The 15,901-nt window shown below is 44.7% G+C and overlaps 1 protein-coding gene across 7 annotated transcripts in view; it reads right to left on the bottom strand.

Annotated features, from left to right (window-relative positions):
* ABHD6 (abhydrolase domain containing 6) overlaps positions 1–15,901 on the bottom strand; it is a 111,019-nt gene that overhangs the window by 22,194 nt on the left and 72,924 nt on the right. For 6 of the 7 annotated variants that reach the window (XM_029241781.1, XM_029241782.1, XM_029241783.1 and 3 more), the window contains 2 exons: positions 13,392–13,456; positions 5,210–5,362 (listed from right to left, as the gene is read on the bottom strand). In XM_029241781.1, the coding sequence (XP_029097614.1) occupies positions 5,210–5,328 (119 nt within the window). In that variant the 5' untranslated portion in view covers positions 5,329–5,362; positions 13,392–13,456. Of the gene's footprint in view, positions 1–5,209; positions 9,243–13,391; positions 13,457–15,901 lie in introns of those variants that run through there. The other variant, XM_029241778.1, reaches the window with a different exon arrangement.

Genomic DNA, 15,901 nt, shown 5'->3' with positions numbered 1-15,901 from the left:
ACACACAGAAGGAAGAACACCATGTGAAGACAGAGGCAGAGACTGGAGTAACACAACTACAAGTCAAGGAATGCCAAGGGTTGCTGGCAACCAGTAGAAGCTAGGGAGGGGAAAATGGAACAGATCCTCCCTCAGAGCGTCCAGAAGGAACCAACCTTGCCAGCACTTTGGTTTAGTATTTCTAGCCTCCAGGGCTGTGAGAGAATAAATTTCTGTTGTTGAAAGTCATCCAGTTTGTGGCAATTTGTTACAGCAGCCCTAGGGAACTAATACAACATCCTTGCCAATACTTGGAATTGCCAGTCAGCCCTTTTCATTTTAGCCATTCCGATGGGTGTGAAATGGTATCTCACTGAGGTTTTAATTTGAATATCCCTTAGGGCCAACAAAATTGATCATCATTTCACATGTTTATTGGCCATTATCTCCCCATCTTTAGGTCAAGTGTATATAATACGACGTAACCGTGGGAGTGATATTTCATCATACTCACAGGTTCTGGGGATTATGGAGGTAGTTCTTGGTGGGGCTGTTTTAGTAATTCTACCTGCCAAAGGGGTCAAGTATGACTTTTTTTCAGATGGATATCTAGTTAACCTAGTCCCCTTTCCCTGCTGCAGAGCAGTGCTACCTGTCACAATTCAAGAGACCGTATCTATGTACACCTGCTACCGGACTCTCCTGTCCCGTTGGTTTATTTGTCCTTTGTGCCAATTTCACCGTCTTGACTGCTAATTGCTTAATAATTAGTCTTGATAGCTGGCAGTGTACATCACCTAATATTGTTCTCCTTCAAGACTGTCTTGCTTAATTTTTTTTTACTTTTTTTTTTTTACTTTTTATTTATTTATTTTTATTTTTGGCTGTGTTGGGTCTTCGTTTCTGTGCGAGGGCTTTCTCTAGTTGCGGCAAGCGGGAGCCAATCTTCATCATGGTGCGCGGGCCTTTCACTGTCGCGGCCTCTCTTGTTGCAGGGCACAGGCTCCTGACGCGCAGGCTCAGTAGTTGTGGTTCACGGGCCTAGTTGCTCCGCAGCATGTGGGATCTTCCCAGACCAGGGCTTGAACCTGTGTCCCCTGCATTAGCAGGCAGATTTCTCAACCACTGCGCCACCAGGGAAGCCCTGTCTTGCTTAATTTGGCTCTTTGCTTTTCCTTATAAATGTAAGAATCAGTTTATTAAATTCCATAAGAAAAAAACCTGCTGGGATTTTAAAACGTGTGTACACTGAATCTACAGGTCACTGTAGGGAAATCTGACATCTCTCTATTGGAAAGTCTTGCAACTCACAAATATTGTCTATCCCCTCCATTAATTTAGATCGCTCAAAATTCCTCTCACTAATACTTTGTAGTTTTCTGAGTAAAGGCTTTGCACGTTGTTCTTTAGATTTATTCTTAGGTATTTTATATTTGTTGATACAAGATATTTTCATTTTCTATTTGTTTGCTGCTATTATATAAGAATACAACTGATTTTTGTTTACTTATCTTGTATTTAGCAATCTTGCCAAATTCACATTTATTTATTTATTTATTTATTTTTGGCTGCTTTGGGTCTTCGTTGCTGTGCACGGGCTTTCTCTAGTTGTGGTGAACGGGGGCTACTCTTCGTTGTGGTGCACGGGCTTCTCATTGCGGTGGCTTCTCTTGTTACAGAGCATGGGCTCTAGGCACACGGGCTTCAGAAGTTGTGGTGTGTGGATTCAGTAGTTGTGGCTCGCGGGATCTAGAGTGCAGGCTCAGTAGTTGTGGTGCACGGGCTTAGTTGCTCTGCAGCATGTAGGATCTTCCCGGACCAGGGCTCGAACCCGTGTCCCCTGCATTGGCAGGCAGATTCTTAACCACTGCGCCACCAGGGAAGCCCCTCACATTTTTAATTTTAACAAATTATCGATAGATTCTTCTGGACTTCCTATGTACACAATCATGCCATCAGAAACAACATCAGTTTTATTTCTTCTTTTCCAATTATCCTCTTCTCTCTCTTATATGTATGATTTCTTATCTTTTTTTTTTTGCGGTACGCGGGCCTCTCACTGTGTGGCCTCTCCCGTTGAGGGGCACAGGCTCCGGACGCACAGGCTCAGCGACCATGGCTCACGGGCCCAGCCGCTTCGCAGCATGTGGGATCTTCCCGGACCGGGGCACGAACCCGTGTCCCCTGCATCGGAAGGCGGACTCCCAACCACTGCGCTACCAGGGAAGCCCCGGTGAACAGTTTTGACAGTTTAGAAAACGAAAGCCAGAGCAGCCCCTGATGTCACCCACAGTGGCCACGGCATCTCCAGTGTGGCTGTCTGTGGACTCTCACAGCCACGTGTTTGCCATCTCCTGAAGGAGCTATCACAGTCCCCATCTCTGTGGAACTATGCTAGCCATGCTGCAGGGACACTTAGACCCAGAGAGAGTTCTCTGAAGGCTGACTGTGACCCACCGGGGACACTGTGCCCTGAGGAACTCAGAAGACCTAGAGGGAAGTCCAGGCAAGAGCGCCCCGAGATCCTTCCTCATACCCATATGCTCACTCGGCAGCATGGCTTGGGGTATCAGGGATGCCCAGCTACCTCTACTGCCTGCTGTTCCTGTTCACATCGCAATCCTGAAAATTAACTTGGCTAAGCCAGGTCTGCAGGGTGAACCTGTGGGTGGTCGTTACGGGCAGCTGAGTAAATGAAGGCCTTTGGAGGAATAGCTGTGGTTAAGGGACATTAAGTGACTCACAGCAAAGCTGCTCATCCTATGACAACCACTGTGAAAGTGTCACTTGCAGGGAGGTGATTTGAAGCAAACAGGCTGTGCGTTTCAGTGGGGTGGGGGAAGCCACCCACAGGAATTCCAGCGACTCTGCAATGGCATTACAGGTTCTATTACTATAATCACAGCCCCTCTGCCACAGCGCTAGCCGGCATAATCCGAAAGGATTTCTAGGATTTTCATCCTCCCCAGCCAACTGGGTTTCTTCTTGGCCTGTGTGGCTGAGTTCACAAAATAAAGAGATTTGTGTTCGTCCTCCAGCTACAGCTCTGAGTGAAGTGACAGGCATGGGCAGGCTTTAAGGTCACCTGCATCTGCGCTGTCAAATAATAAAGGACTGAATGTTCTCTGTGGGGCCTCTCTGGGTTTTGGTGGTATTACTTGTTCATAAAAGTGAATTATTTGCTATGAGTCATCATTCATAATAGCAAAAAGTGGAAACAACACAAACGTCCATTTGGATAAATAAAATGTGGTATAACCATACAATGGACCATTATTCAGCCATCACAATGAACAAAGTACAGATATACACTGCAGCATGGGTAAGCCTTGAAAAGCGCAAGCCAGACCCCCAAAAAACACAAATCGTACGATCTCGTTTATATGAAATGTCCACAACAGGCAAATCCAAAGAGACAGAAGGTAGATTACTAGTTACCAGGGGATGAAGAGAGGAGAAAACTGGGAGTACCTGCTAACAAGTATGGGGGTTCTTTTGGGGGAGATGGAAATGTTCTCAATTAGATAGTGGTAATTCACAGTACGGTGAAGGCCAATTAAATGTACACTTTAAAATGGTGAAGTTTAAATTATATGAATTTTAACTCAAAAAAGTCCATTATTTGCTATGAAGTTAATTTTCTCTTGAAAGATCAAGCATCAAAATTATTCTAACATGCTGACTCTGAAAGCCTTCTCCGCGATGGCCCAAGGAATTGGGTGTTGGGGGACTCTGCAGCAGAGGCTGGTTTCCGCATGTGGTGGGTGGAATAATCACACCTCTGCATGCAGCCGTATACATGGTTACGGGTCACATCGCTGAACTGCATTCTCTGCTCCACTTCAAGGCTGGAGAGGGGCACACCACTCTGGCCTCTCCACGTCAGGGGCCACATGGGAGCCTTGGCCCCAAAGCACTCCTACTGCCAGTGCTTCAAGGGCTATGGCATTTAAGTAGGCAGAGTCTTAGCTTCATCAATGCGGAGGTGGGTCCTGGGTGACCCTATGAAGGGGTCATCACCTCCCCACAAGAGTGAGTGAAACATGAAAGCTCCCTTCTGTTCAATTAGCTTCTTTTCAAGGATCAGAGCCTGGCTGGCAGGGGGAAAATTCCACACTCTAATGAAACAAAAGGGAGCCAGAACGGAGGGCAGATAAAGGGCACAGGCACAACCTCCCTGCATTCTCTTCTCAGGGCACAGAACGCAGTCCTAAGTTCCAGAAGTTGTGATTAAATCTCAGTGTGCTTCCCTATGGCACACAGAGGAACCAGGTCTATTTCAGTATTTCCTTCATCATGGGATGAATCCATGGGAGTGTGAGAGGTGATTTTATTTGGTAAATGGACTGTGGCATGAAAAGTCCCTGAGGCACATCATGAGAAAGCTTCTCTCTTTTCAACTGTTAACCTTCTGATTCCATCAAGGAGAAAGGCTCTATACCTTTCACATCTCTCAGACTTTTTAACACAGAGAAAGGAGAGAGTCTTTGGTAGGCAATGGTATCTAGGCTAGAATTTATGAACAGAGTTTAATGGCATTGTGCTTATTTTTACTTTCTTATAGTAATTTAATATTTTTGGTATGTATGGCAAGCTTTCCACTTAAGGTAGTGATATGTCACTGTTAAATTGATTGAAGGTTTTCTTAAAAAGTCACTCTAAAGAAAATACAAAAGAAAAGTAGAGGTGGTATGCAGATAGAGCAAGAAGCATAAAGGTGACTCAAGAATGACAGAAGTTTTGGAAACTTCTTTTCCGTCACTTTACTAATGAACACTTTTTTTTTTTTTTTTTGGGCGTCCCTGGGTGGGTGCGACTAATGATTGCTTTTAAAAAAATCTAAAACCATTCTGTCCTATCCATGCCATCTCCACGATCCTACTCTTTCTAACTCATTTTTCAGTGTATTTCACTGTACCTGTCAAGACACCACTGGATCAGAATCCAACGACCAAGAAAAACCAAAGGAATTACCATGAATCAGTGACGTTGGGAGACAGGGTGGTCTCCTGAGTAAAGACACCATCAGAAACCTGGAAGAATTTACCCGGGGAGAAGCTACCACTACTTCAGGAACACTCCCAACATTCAAGAAAGGATGTCTTTCAACTCTTCTGTAAGTTTGAAATATTTCATGATAAATGTTGAACAGCCACAACCAAAAAGGACAAGCAGAGAAGGTGGCATGGTCATGATACTCCTGAAAACTTGAACTATAAAATGAACTTACCAGTAATAGATTCTTATCAGTGCCGAAGGCCACAGGAGAAATGAGGCTACAAACGCCAGGATCGGGATGGCCAGCGTCCCGCCCGCGATCACAAACATGTTAACCACGTCAAGATCCATCCTGCTCTTTAGGGCTGGCTGACACCTGCAGGGGCTGAAGAGAGAGACAGTATTGAAACTCCGTCTCAGGGACTTCCCTGATGGCACAGTGGTTAAGAATCTGCCTGCCAATGCAGGGGACACGGGTTCAATCCCTGGTTCGGGAAGATCCCACATGCACTGGAGCAACTAAGCCCGTGAGCCACAACTACTGAAGCCCGCGCGCCTAGAGCCCGTGCTCCACAACAAGAGAAGCCACCGCAATGAGAAGTCCGCGCACCGCAACGAAGAGTAGCCTCAGCTCGCCGCAGCTAAAGAAAGCCTGCGTGCAGCAACAAAGACCCAATGAGGCCAAAAATAAATAAAAATTTTTTTTTAATTTAAAAAAAAGAAAGTCCATCTCAGGAGACAAGGTGAAGAAGCAAAGCAGAACAGAGAAGTGAATGACACAGAATGAGAGCAAGGATCAGGAGACAAGTGCTTTAAAAGATCTAAATAGGCAGGACAACTAAATGTAATGAGGAATCCTTAAGATGACCCTGGAGTTTTTTTAAAGCTATAAAGGAAACTGGGGACAACTGGGGAAATGTGAGTAAGAACTGGTTATTAGATAATATTATTGTATCAGTGAGTGTGGTGATGGAATTGTGGTTATGTTTATATGTAAGAGAACGTCCTTGTTCCTAGCGTCTGCTGAAGTATTAAGGGATAAAGAATAGTAATATATGCTCCTCACTTTTAAAAGTTGAGGAGAGAAAAAATGTATATGTGCGTGTGTGCGTGCATCTGTGTGTGCATTGTGTACATGCATGTGTGCATGCGTGTGTGCATCTGCGTTTGCCCGTGTGTGTGTGTGCATGCGTGCATGTGTGTGTAGGGGAGGGAGAAATAAAGTAAGTGTGGTGAAATGTACTGGTAACCTCTAACTTTCCTACTAGGTTTGCAATTTTTTTTTTTTTTTTTTTTTTTGCGGTACGCGGGCCTCTCACTGTTGTGGCCTCTCCCGTTGCGGAGCACAGGCTCCGGACGCACAGGCTCAGCGGCCACGGCTCACTCCACAGCATGTGGGATCTTCCGGGACCAGGGCACAAACCCACGTTCCCCCCATCGGCAGGTGGACTCTCAACCCCCGTGCCACCAGGGAAGCCCCTAGGTTTGCAATTTTTAAAAATGAAAAGTTAAGGAGGACAGAAGGCCTGGAAGGAAGGAAGGAAGGAAGGGAAGAGAGGAAGGAAAAAATACACATGTACACATGGATGCTTATCTATATACAGACTATCACTGGAAGGTGTACAAGAAACCAGCAACAGTGGTTGCATGTGAGGTGGGGAATCAGATGGGTGTCAGGGATAGAGGGAGACTTGCTTTTCATGGTCTACCCTTTACAATCTTTGGTTATGTATCATGTACAGGCATAGACTTCACATATAAGTATATACAGTAAAACGTTAGGAGGGAACACATTAGAACAGCAGAGTTTTCAGTATACTTTCTGATGTCCTTCCATAGACTTGGTGGACACATCTGAAGGCTAGGATGTGAGCTCCAGGAGGGGAGGGACTGTATCCCCAGCATTCAGACTAGGGCCTGACCCATTTCTAGGCACTCTAGAAATCACCACTGAATTAGAGGTCCCCACCCAGTCCTGTCTCATGAACTCACTCACAACATGGTTTGTTTTTTTTTTTTTCATGGAATAAAAAATATTTCAAGTCCCGTCATCCTCCCCAATAGAGAAAACAACTTCTGCAAGGATCTGTAAGTCAGGTGTGGCCCTTTGCCATCTGAGGACTCGGCCACTTGTGTTAAGTGTGCATCTCACTAACATAAAAAAGAGCCTTCTTCAAGAAAAAGCAAACATCTAGCAAATCATGGTCTTCCTTATATTTCCTGTGAAATGGAAGGCTTTGTCCCATACACCTCCATCAACTGATGTGTGTTTCAATTTTACAATGATTTCATGATGGCACAGTATGACCACTGAGCATGGGGGTCAGCCAACTTTTTCTGTAAAGGGCAGATGATAAATATTTCAGCATTGTGGGTTATAAGGTCTCTGTCGCAACTCTTCAAGCTTGTAGTGAGACAGCAGTCATACAACATGCAATGAATGGGTGTGACTGTGTGCCAATAAAACTTTATTGTAAAAAACAGCCTTCAGGTTGTAATTTGCTAACCCTTGATAGAGCACACCAACTCCATCAAACAGGCAAGGCGAGTGTTTTATTCCCTATATTTATAGGCTGAGGCAACTAAGGCACAGAGAGGTTAAGTAACTTGCCCAAGGTCACTCAGCTGGTAGTCATGATTAAAAAACAAGTTTCTGGCTTGGACCCACTCTCTTTGCTCCTAACTCCACTTGGTCTAATTTTTTTCAAATGGCCTTTTCTCAATCTTTGTAACCTCTCTGCTTTTAAATACCCACATTTGTCACCCCTGATTTCTCCATGAAGATGTGACATCTCCATTTAAATGTTTGGTCTCTTGTGAGAGGTTTGGTGAAACAAGCCCCTCGGTCTAGAGGGGGAAACAGATACATCTGTAGGTGGGTTAGATGGTTCCTTTCAGTTTCACACACACTCTATCCGGGGACAGTACTGAGTCTACGGTAATGAAAACTGCCGCCTTCTCAGGGGCAGAAGCACTGTCTTTCTGATTCAACTGTCCTCTCAGTTTCTCAGTCACTGTCAACACTTTTTCCAGCACACTTATATCACTGGGCTCGTTCTCCTCCCAGAACCAGAGCTCCTAGACGGTAGGAATAATCATACACGTTCTTTCTAGTGCCTAGAATAAGCACAGTGCACAAATAAGGTGCAAATGAATTAACGAAAATCAAAGCGACAAAATGGGTTCAATCCTATTTGTTTTAGGGACAACCATTCCCAATGATGCTCTAAGAGACCTGACTTTTCTCTCTTTCGATAATTACAAAACTCCCCAGGAGTCACCTATTTAATGCTGGGTACAATTTACAATGCTACAAAGGCCCCACTGTCAAGGGGTAAGCAAATTAATCAGAGTGAAGGGTATCTTACGAATCTATTTGAATAGTGTGGGTCACAAGAGTTGCTGAAGGTGGGAACTGTCGGATTCAAGAGGACTTTTCCACATCACATAAAGGCCTTAAAAACTGCTGAGGGTCGCCGTGAATTCTGATTTCTGAGATGCAGAAAGTTAACTGCATGCTGTTCTTTTAGACTAGGAATTAGAACATTTTATGCCCAAAGCCATAGATGTCACAGACTCTGACACTGGAGATGGGAGCCCCAACATGAAGTCATGATCATCAAAAAGAAACCTCATGGCTTCATCAATGCCTGCTAGGGATGTCACAGTCAGTTTGGGGGAAGGTTTTATCTGGCTCCATCCTCCATTTAATGGCAGAATAAAGTCTTTAATAAGGAGCTTTTACAGAGCATCATCAATTTAGCAAGGCTTGGACTTGTTACAAAGAATCCTGCACACTTTCCCTGATGACATCAAATACAGACAGGCCCTGAGTGAAGACACTCATGTTTTCTGAGTTTTTTATAAAGAGCTGACCGTTATTCCTACCTCTGCAACATTCTTCGTTTTACAAAGGACTTGCCCCAGCCTTTGAAAAGGCAGCTGCCCTACCCTGCTGGGGTTTGTTTATAGGATGTTCTATGTACCCAAGGCGGAAGCTGGACACAGAAAAACTGAAGCCTTGTGAACCCAGAATCACTAATGACTAAACATCAACTAAGGGGCAGAGCGTGGAGTTTCCCTAAGCACAGGGCCCAAACAACTGATGTTTGCGAGATGACTTCAGGGGGCAGAACACTCAGGGCTACACAGCATCAGGTAACACTCACATTCACACTGAGAAAGTCATCTCTTTGCAGTTCTTTTCCCGCCCTGCTTAGGTCAAAGAGAAACTCTCAGTGTGGTTATAAAATAGTTTTCTAACCCTTGAGCCTCCCGCAGGAAACGGTATCTAGCTATTTAATAACATTGTGTTGATTTTTATGGATATTTTCAGTTTATGGTAGTGATGCACATTAATCTAAGTTAAAAGAAGGAAATGAGTTAAAGAAAAATGCTAATAGGTGATACACGGATCTGGTGAACATCATGGTGGTGACAGATGAATGGCTGCCACTGGGGCAGATGTGTGTGATGGACGGGCACGCGGCTGGGGGTGGGGCGCTCCGCTGGCTCTTCCACGCACCGTCTGGGAGACCTTGGTTTCCTCATCTATTAATGAGAACATTCGTCCAAAACATCTCATCTGCCTTTTCCTACTCTGGTGACTTAAAACATTTCTGAAATTATGCCAGACAATTGAAGAGTAGGATCTGGCTCGCTCCCCACGAGAATCTCGTTCCCTGTTACATTTTTCCCAAAACCTAAAACAGTATCTGGGAAATATCTGGTGCGCGGTTAATGTTTGATAACGTTTTGGTGTTTGATAATGGCTGAATAGACTGAAAAAGAAAAATGAACTTGTTTTACGCATCTGTTGTGTCACGTGAGACACCCCAGTGTTAATGACAGTGATTTCAGAGGCTTTGCAGCACATCCAAGCTGTGCATTCAGGGCCTTTATCTCTGAACGCAGGGACAAAAATTAATCAGTAGATCCAGATAAACATTGGACTCATGTTCCCAAGTTTAGTCAGGGGTTAGAGGTCAGGCATAACGTGTCACAACTGTCTTTTAATGTTCTCACTGACTTTTAAAACCCGTCATCCTGAGTTCTGATACTTTCATCTTAAGGTATAAAGCAAAATTCCAAGAATAAATAGAATGTAAAACATTTTTATAGAATCTTGCCTTCCCCTGGACATCTACTCATATGCCATCAATTTTGACAAACTAAAGTCCTGGTCTCTTCAAAATCATGATTATTTTAATAACTATAGCAACAACAGTAATCACCATGGCCACTACCACCATAGCCAAAGATAGAAGAGCGACAGCCTCCATGTATTGGACGACTGCTGTATGCCAGGCCCCGTGCAGATGGTTCACATACATCCTCTCATTTTATCCTGCACAACACTGGGAGTAAGAAGCACTTCTCCCATTTTAAAGATGGAGAAACTGAAGCTTACAGAAGTTAACAAATGCCCCCAAGGTCACCTGACTGGTACCTGGCATGAGCTGCATTTCAGTCCAATCCTGTAGGTGTGCCTGGTTCATGCCACCTTTGCCTCTTCTCTCAGCACTTGCTAAGCAGGTATTTATTGTACGTCAGTTACACAAAAGGCCCGGAGTTCAGTGTTCCCAGTTCAGTGTTCCCACAGACGTTCTTTGCACTTCTCCAGAACTATTTTAAGAGGATGTAACATGCTAACTTTACAAGTTAAGAACTTGTTACCTTATTGTTGCTGGTGTCTTTGAAAAACTAACCAGTGCTGGGACTTCCCTGGTGGTCCAGGGGTAAAGAATCCGTCTCACAATGCAGGCAACTAAGCCCTGTGTGCCTCCACTAGAGAGCCTGCTACAGCCCACGTGCTCTGGAACCCGCGTGCCACAGCTAAAGAAGAGAAAACCCGCACACCACAACGAAGAGCCCATGTGCCGCTACTAAGAACCAACACACCCAAAAAATACCAAAAAACAACAAACAACAACAACAAAAAACTAACCAGTGCTGCTCATAACTTTTTTTTTAACTCTGCAATATGAAAATTCTTTCCACAGTGTTGTCCACCTGGAAAAAGCACTAAGTTCTTGAAATCTGAGTATAAAATCCCAGCTGTTAAACATTGTTGCATCTACCCAACACTGATTTCTGAAACTAGGTTCTTTTTTTTTCAATAATTTTTATTTATTTATTTATTTACTTATTTTATTTAGTTTTGGCTGCGTTGGGTCTTCCTTGCTGCGTGCGTAATTTCTCTAGTTGCAGCAAGCGGGGGCTACTCTTCGTTGCAGTGCGTGGGCTTCTCTTGTCGCAGAGCATGGGCTCTAGGCACACGGGCGTCCGTAGTTGTGACTCGCGGGCTCTAGAGCGCAGGCTCAGTAGCTGTGGCACATAGGCTTAGTTGCTCCGCGGCATGTGCGATCTTCCCGGACCGGGGCTCAAACCCATGTCCCCTGCACTGGCTGGCTGATTCTTAACCACTACGCCACCAGGGAAGCCCTGAAACTAGGTTCTTGTAAAGATAAACCAATTCCTCAAAATTATCACTAGGGCTTCCCTGGTGGCACAGTGGTTGAGAGTCCGCCTGCCGTTGCAGGGGACACGGGTTCGTGCCCCAGTCTGGGAGGATCCCACATGCCGCGGAGCAGCTAGGCCCGTGAGCCATGGCCGCTGAGCCTGCGCGTCCGGAGCCTGTGCTCCGCAACGGGAGAGGACACAACAGTGACAGGCCCGCGTACTGCAAAAAAAAAAAAAAAAAAAAAAACTATTACTAATGACCAACAGCTAAAAAAGATACTAAGATTCTCTTGTATGGAAGCCCCAGGATTGATGAGATAGAGTAATTTGAGAAATGAGCAGCTCTAACGCCTTGTCACAGGAATCTTCTCCATCACGAAGGAAAATCGCACTGAAAGTTCCAAGGAAGTAGTTAAGCCTGCCCAGTCATCACTGAACGTGTGGCATGACCCCAGGATTGCTGCCATAAGGTGCTCACCTCTGCCCTCCTGGCCTTGTCTCCCCCTCACTCTGGCTGAGCCCATTCCTCCTCTGTACTTTGCAGCTCAGACACCCCTGCTGTTCAAACAAGCCATGGCTCTGAGCATGCAAAGCTTGGTTCCTAAGATTCTCTGCTCCCGCTCTCCCCTGGATATTCCCATGATGCGCTCCTTACTTTTCCCCTTGAACAGTCCCATGATGAGCTCTTCATTGTCTTCCTTGAAGAGCTCACCATATCTACACCCTCTGCCACTCCCTCCTACAGGAAACGCAAAAATCAACATACCTGGCCAGGACCTTCTTCCAGACTTTTCCAAAAGCCTGCTTCACTATCTCCATGACCCAAAAGTCCTGTCCTACAAGGTCTCAGGTACCTCTCTCCCCTTGCTCCTGACTTGTCGATTTCTGCCAACAGTATCCCCATCAGTCTGGCCTCCCAGACTCCGATGCATGTTTCACTCTTCCTCCTTGCTCAACACTCCTGTCAGGCAATGGCAACGAGGTGCCAGCGCTGGAGCCAACTTGTCTGAGTCTAGACAAACTGCACTGTTTATGGGTGGCTATTTAAATTTAAATTAATTAGATAAAATTCAAAGTTCAGTCCTTCAGTCACATCCATCACACTGTAAACGCTTGAGAGCCACATACAAATAGGAGCTGCTGCGTTGGACAGCACAGTTTTAGGGGGTCTACACCCCCGAAAGCCTGTGCAACCAATTCCTTTGGCTTAACATTTACTAGGAACGTCGTGGGGGAAGAAACATTCCCAACAGGTGTGAGACGTCGTAGGAGTCACACCACAGCTCCCTCAGCCGCCACACTGCGTCCAGGTCGTCATCTCTCCTTGCTCCCACTTCTGTGAAGACTGCTCTTTCACGCCCCGTTCAGTCCTTCCACCACCAGCTGCCAGAGGAATCTTCTCAGTTCATGCCAAGGACGGGGGGGCTCTGGTCTAGTGTGAACTCTGAGTACTCCGTATTATCCCGACTCAACTTCCTGGCCCCCACCTCTGCCTGCACCCCAAACATCCAACTCCTGCCCCCACAAAAGCCCCACACAGCCTCACACTTCATCTTTCTCACACTGTCCCCTTCGTGTGGAGCACTCCTGTCCCACCTGCCTGATGAACTCCTCTCTGTCTTTGGGGCTGATTCAAGTGTCACACTCCCCAGGAAAGCACCCTGGTCCCCACAGGCCCAGGTCTTCTCAACTCCCTTCAAACTCAGAGCCCTGCTCCAGGCACAGCCTTTGAGAAGGGAGGGCTTTTGGATATATATCTTGAGCTTTAAAAATCTTCAGGTGCTCAATCCCCTCCCCACCAGACCTACTGAACCAGAGAACACTTCTGCCCCCAGACAGGCTGGTCTGCAGAAGGGTGCCAGGGAGCTTACAGAGTAGCCCCAGTCTCATTAAAGGGCTGCCTTGCCCGCCCGCCCACCCCGTAATATATGGTGTTAAAAATCTATACTCACTCTTCGAAGAGCACAGCCTTCTTTCCCAACTGCTACTGGCTCTGGCAGAAGCTGAAATTGAGACTCTGGAATCACAGGAAAGAAAATGACAAAGCATTAAATCATATTAGAGAATAGGAATGAAGTGCTAACAACCAACCGGGGAGGCGAAACATCTCCTCCTTGGCACAGGAGAAGTGCAAATATCCTGTGGCTTTCAAGCTCCCTCCGGTTCAGGTCACCTTCCCTAATTAAACAACCTGCACCAAGGGTAGGCAGGGCAAGTGAGATAAAGAGCTTGGCCAGGAGGGTGTGAAGGTCAAAGAAGGAATCTGCAATGAGGATAAAGCAAGGAACTGAGCTGGTGATTCCTGGCCTGCAGGAGCGAGAAAGGCAATAAGGGAAACAGGCATGCTTGGGTGAGAGGGGATACTGAAGGCATGAAACTTAACTAAGACCTTCAAATAAAGATGAAAACTCCCCTTCTCCATCTGGGGTTAGGGTTACCTAAAGTTATACTCAGAAAGGAATGAGAGGAAGGTGGCAACCAATGGGAAAATGAATACAGTATTTCTATTAGAGTGGCTACAGAGAGGGGACCGCAAAGCTCAAAAACAGGGCTGGACAGAGCAGAGATGCTGGCAAAGGCACTGCAGCAGAAAAATGAGGAGACAGGTAGATGGGTGATTGAAGGTCACAAAACCCCTGAATTATTCCAGAGGGGTCAAGGAATTAAACAAAAAAATAACACCGAGATAGCCTCATCCACCAGAGAGCAGACAGCAGAAGCAAGAAGAACTACAATCCTGCAGCCTGTGGAACAAAAACCACATTCACAGAAAGATAGAGGACTATGTACCAGATGAAGGAACAAGATAAAACCCCAGAAAAACAACTAAATGAAGTGGAGATAGGTAACCTTCCAGAAAAAGAATTCAGAATAACGATAGTGAAGATGATCCAGGACCTCGGAAAAATAATGGAGGCAAAGATCGAGAAGATGCAAGAAATGTTTAACAAAGACCTAGAAGAATTAAAGAACAAACAAACACAGATAAACAATACAACAACTGAAATGAAAACTACACTAGAAGGAATCAATAGCAACATAACTGAGGCAGAAGAACGGATAAGTGACCTGGAAGACAGAATGGTGGAATTCACTGCTGCGGAACAGAATAAAGAAAAAACAATGAAAAGAAGTGAAGACAGACTAAGAGACCTCTGAGACAACATTAAACGCAACAACATTCGCATTATAGGGGTCCCAGAAGGAGAAGAGAGAGAGAAAGAACCAGAGAAAATATTTGAAGAGATTATAGTCAAAAACCTCCCTAAGATCGGAAAGGAAACAGCCACCCAAGTCTAGGAAGCACAGCGAGTCCCATACAGGATAAACCTAAGGAGAAAAATGCCGAGACACACAGTAATCAAATTGGCAAATATTAAAGACAAAGAAAAATTATTGAAAGCAGCAAGGGAAAAATGACAAATAACATACAAGGGAACTCCCATAAGGTTAACAGCTGATTTCTCTACAGAAACTCTACAAGCCAGAAGGGAGTGGCATGATATACTTAAAGTGATGAAAGGGAAGAACCTACAACCAAGATTACTCTACCTGGCAAGGATCTCATTCAGATTCGATGGAGAAATCAAAAGCTTTACAGACAAGCAAAAGCTAAGAGAATTCAGCACCACCAAACCAGCTCTACAACAAATGCCAAAGGAACTTCTCTCTAAGTGGGAAACACAAGAGAAACAAGGACCTACAAAAACAAACCCAAAACAATTAAGAAAATGGTAATAGGAACACACATAACGATAATTACCTTAAACGTGAATGGATTAAATGCTCCAACCAAAAGACACAGGCTTGCTGAATGGACACAGAAACAAGACCCATATATATGCTGTCTACAAGAGACCCACTTCAGACCTAGGGACACATACAGACTGAAAGTGAGGGGACAGAAAAAGATATTCCATGCAAATGGAAATCAAAAGAAAGCTGGAGCAGCAATACTCATATCAGATAAAATAGACTTTAAAATAAAGAAAGTTACAAGAGAAAAGGAAGGACACTACATAATGATCAAGGGATCAATCCAAGAAGAACATATAACAATTATAAATATATATGCACCCAACATAGGAGCACCTCAATACATAAGGCAACTGCTAACAGCTATAAAAGAGGAAATCGACAGTAACACAATCATAGTGGAGGACTTTAACACACTTAAACCAATGGACAGATCATCCAAAATGAAAATAAATAAGGAAACACAAGCTTTAAATGACACAATAGACCAGATACATTTAATTGATATTTATAGGACATTCCATCCAAAAACAGCAGATTACACTTTCTTCTCAAGTGCGAGACAGAACATTCTCCAGGATAGATCACATCTTGGGCCACAAATCAAGCCTCAGTAAATTTAAGAAAACTGAAATCATATCAAGCATCTTTTCTGACCACAACACCATAAGATTAGAAATCAATTACAGGGAAAAAAACATAAAAA

The sequence above is a fragment of the Monodon monoceros genome, unplaced genomic scaffold (assembly GCF_005190385.1).
Source record: "Monodon monoceros isolate NGI ecotype Baffin Bay Population unplaced genomic scaffold, NGI_Narwhal_1 Super_Scaffold_3, whole genome shotgun sequence".
NCBI classification, from domain to species: domain Eukaryota; kingdom Metazoa; phylum Chordata; class Mammalia; order Artiodactyla; family Monodontidae; genus Monodon; species Monodon monoceros.
Note: the sequence above shows the minus strand (reverse complement) of the source record. Positions and strands in the feature narration are given on the sequence as shown.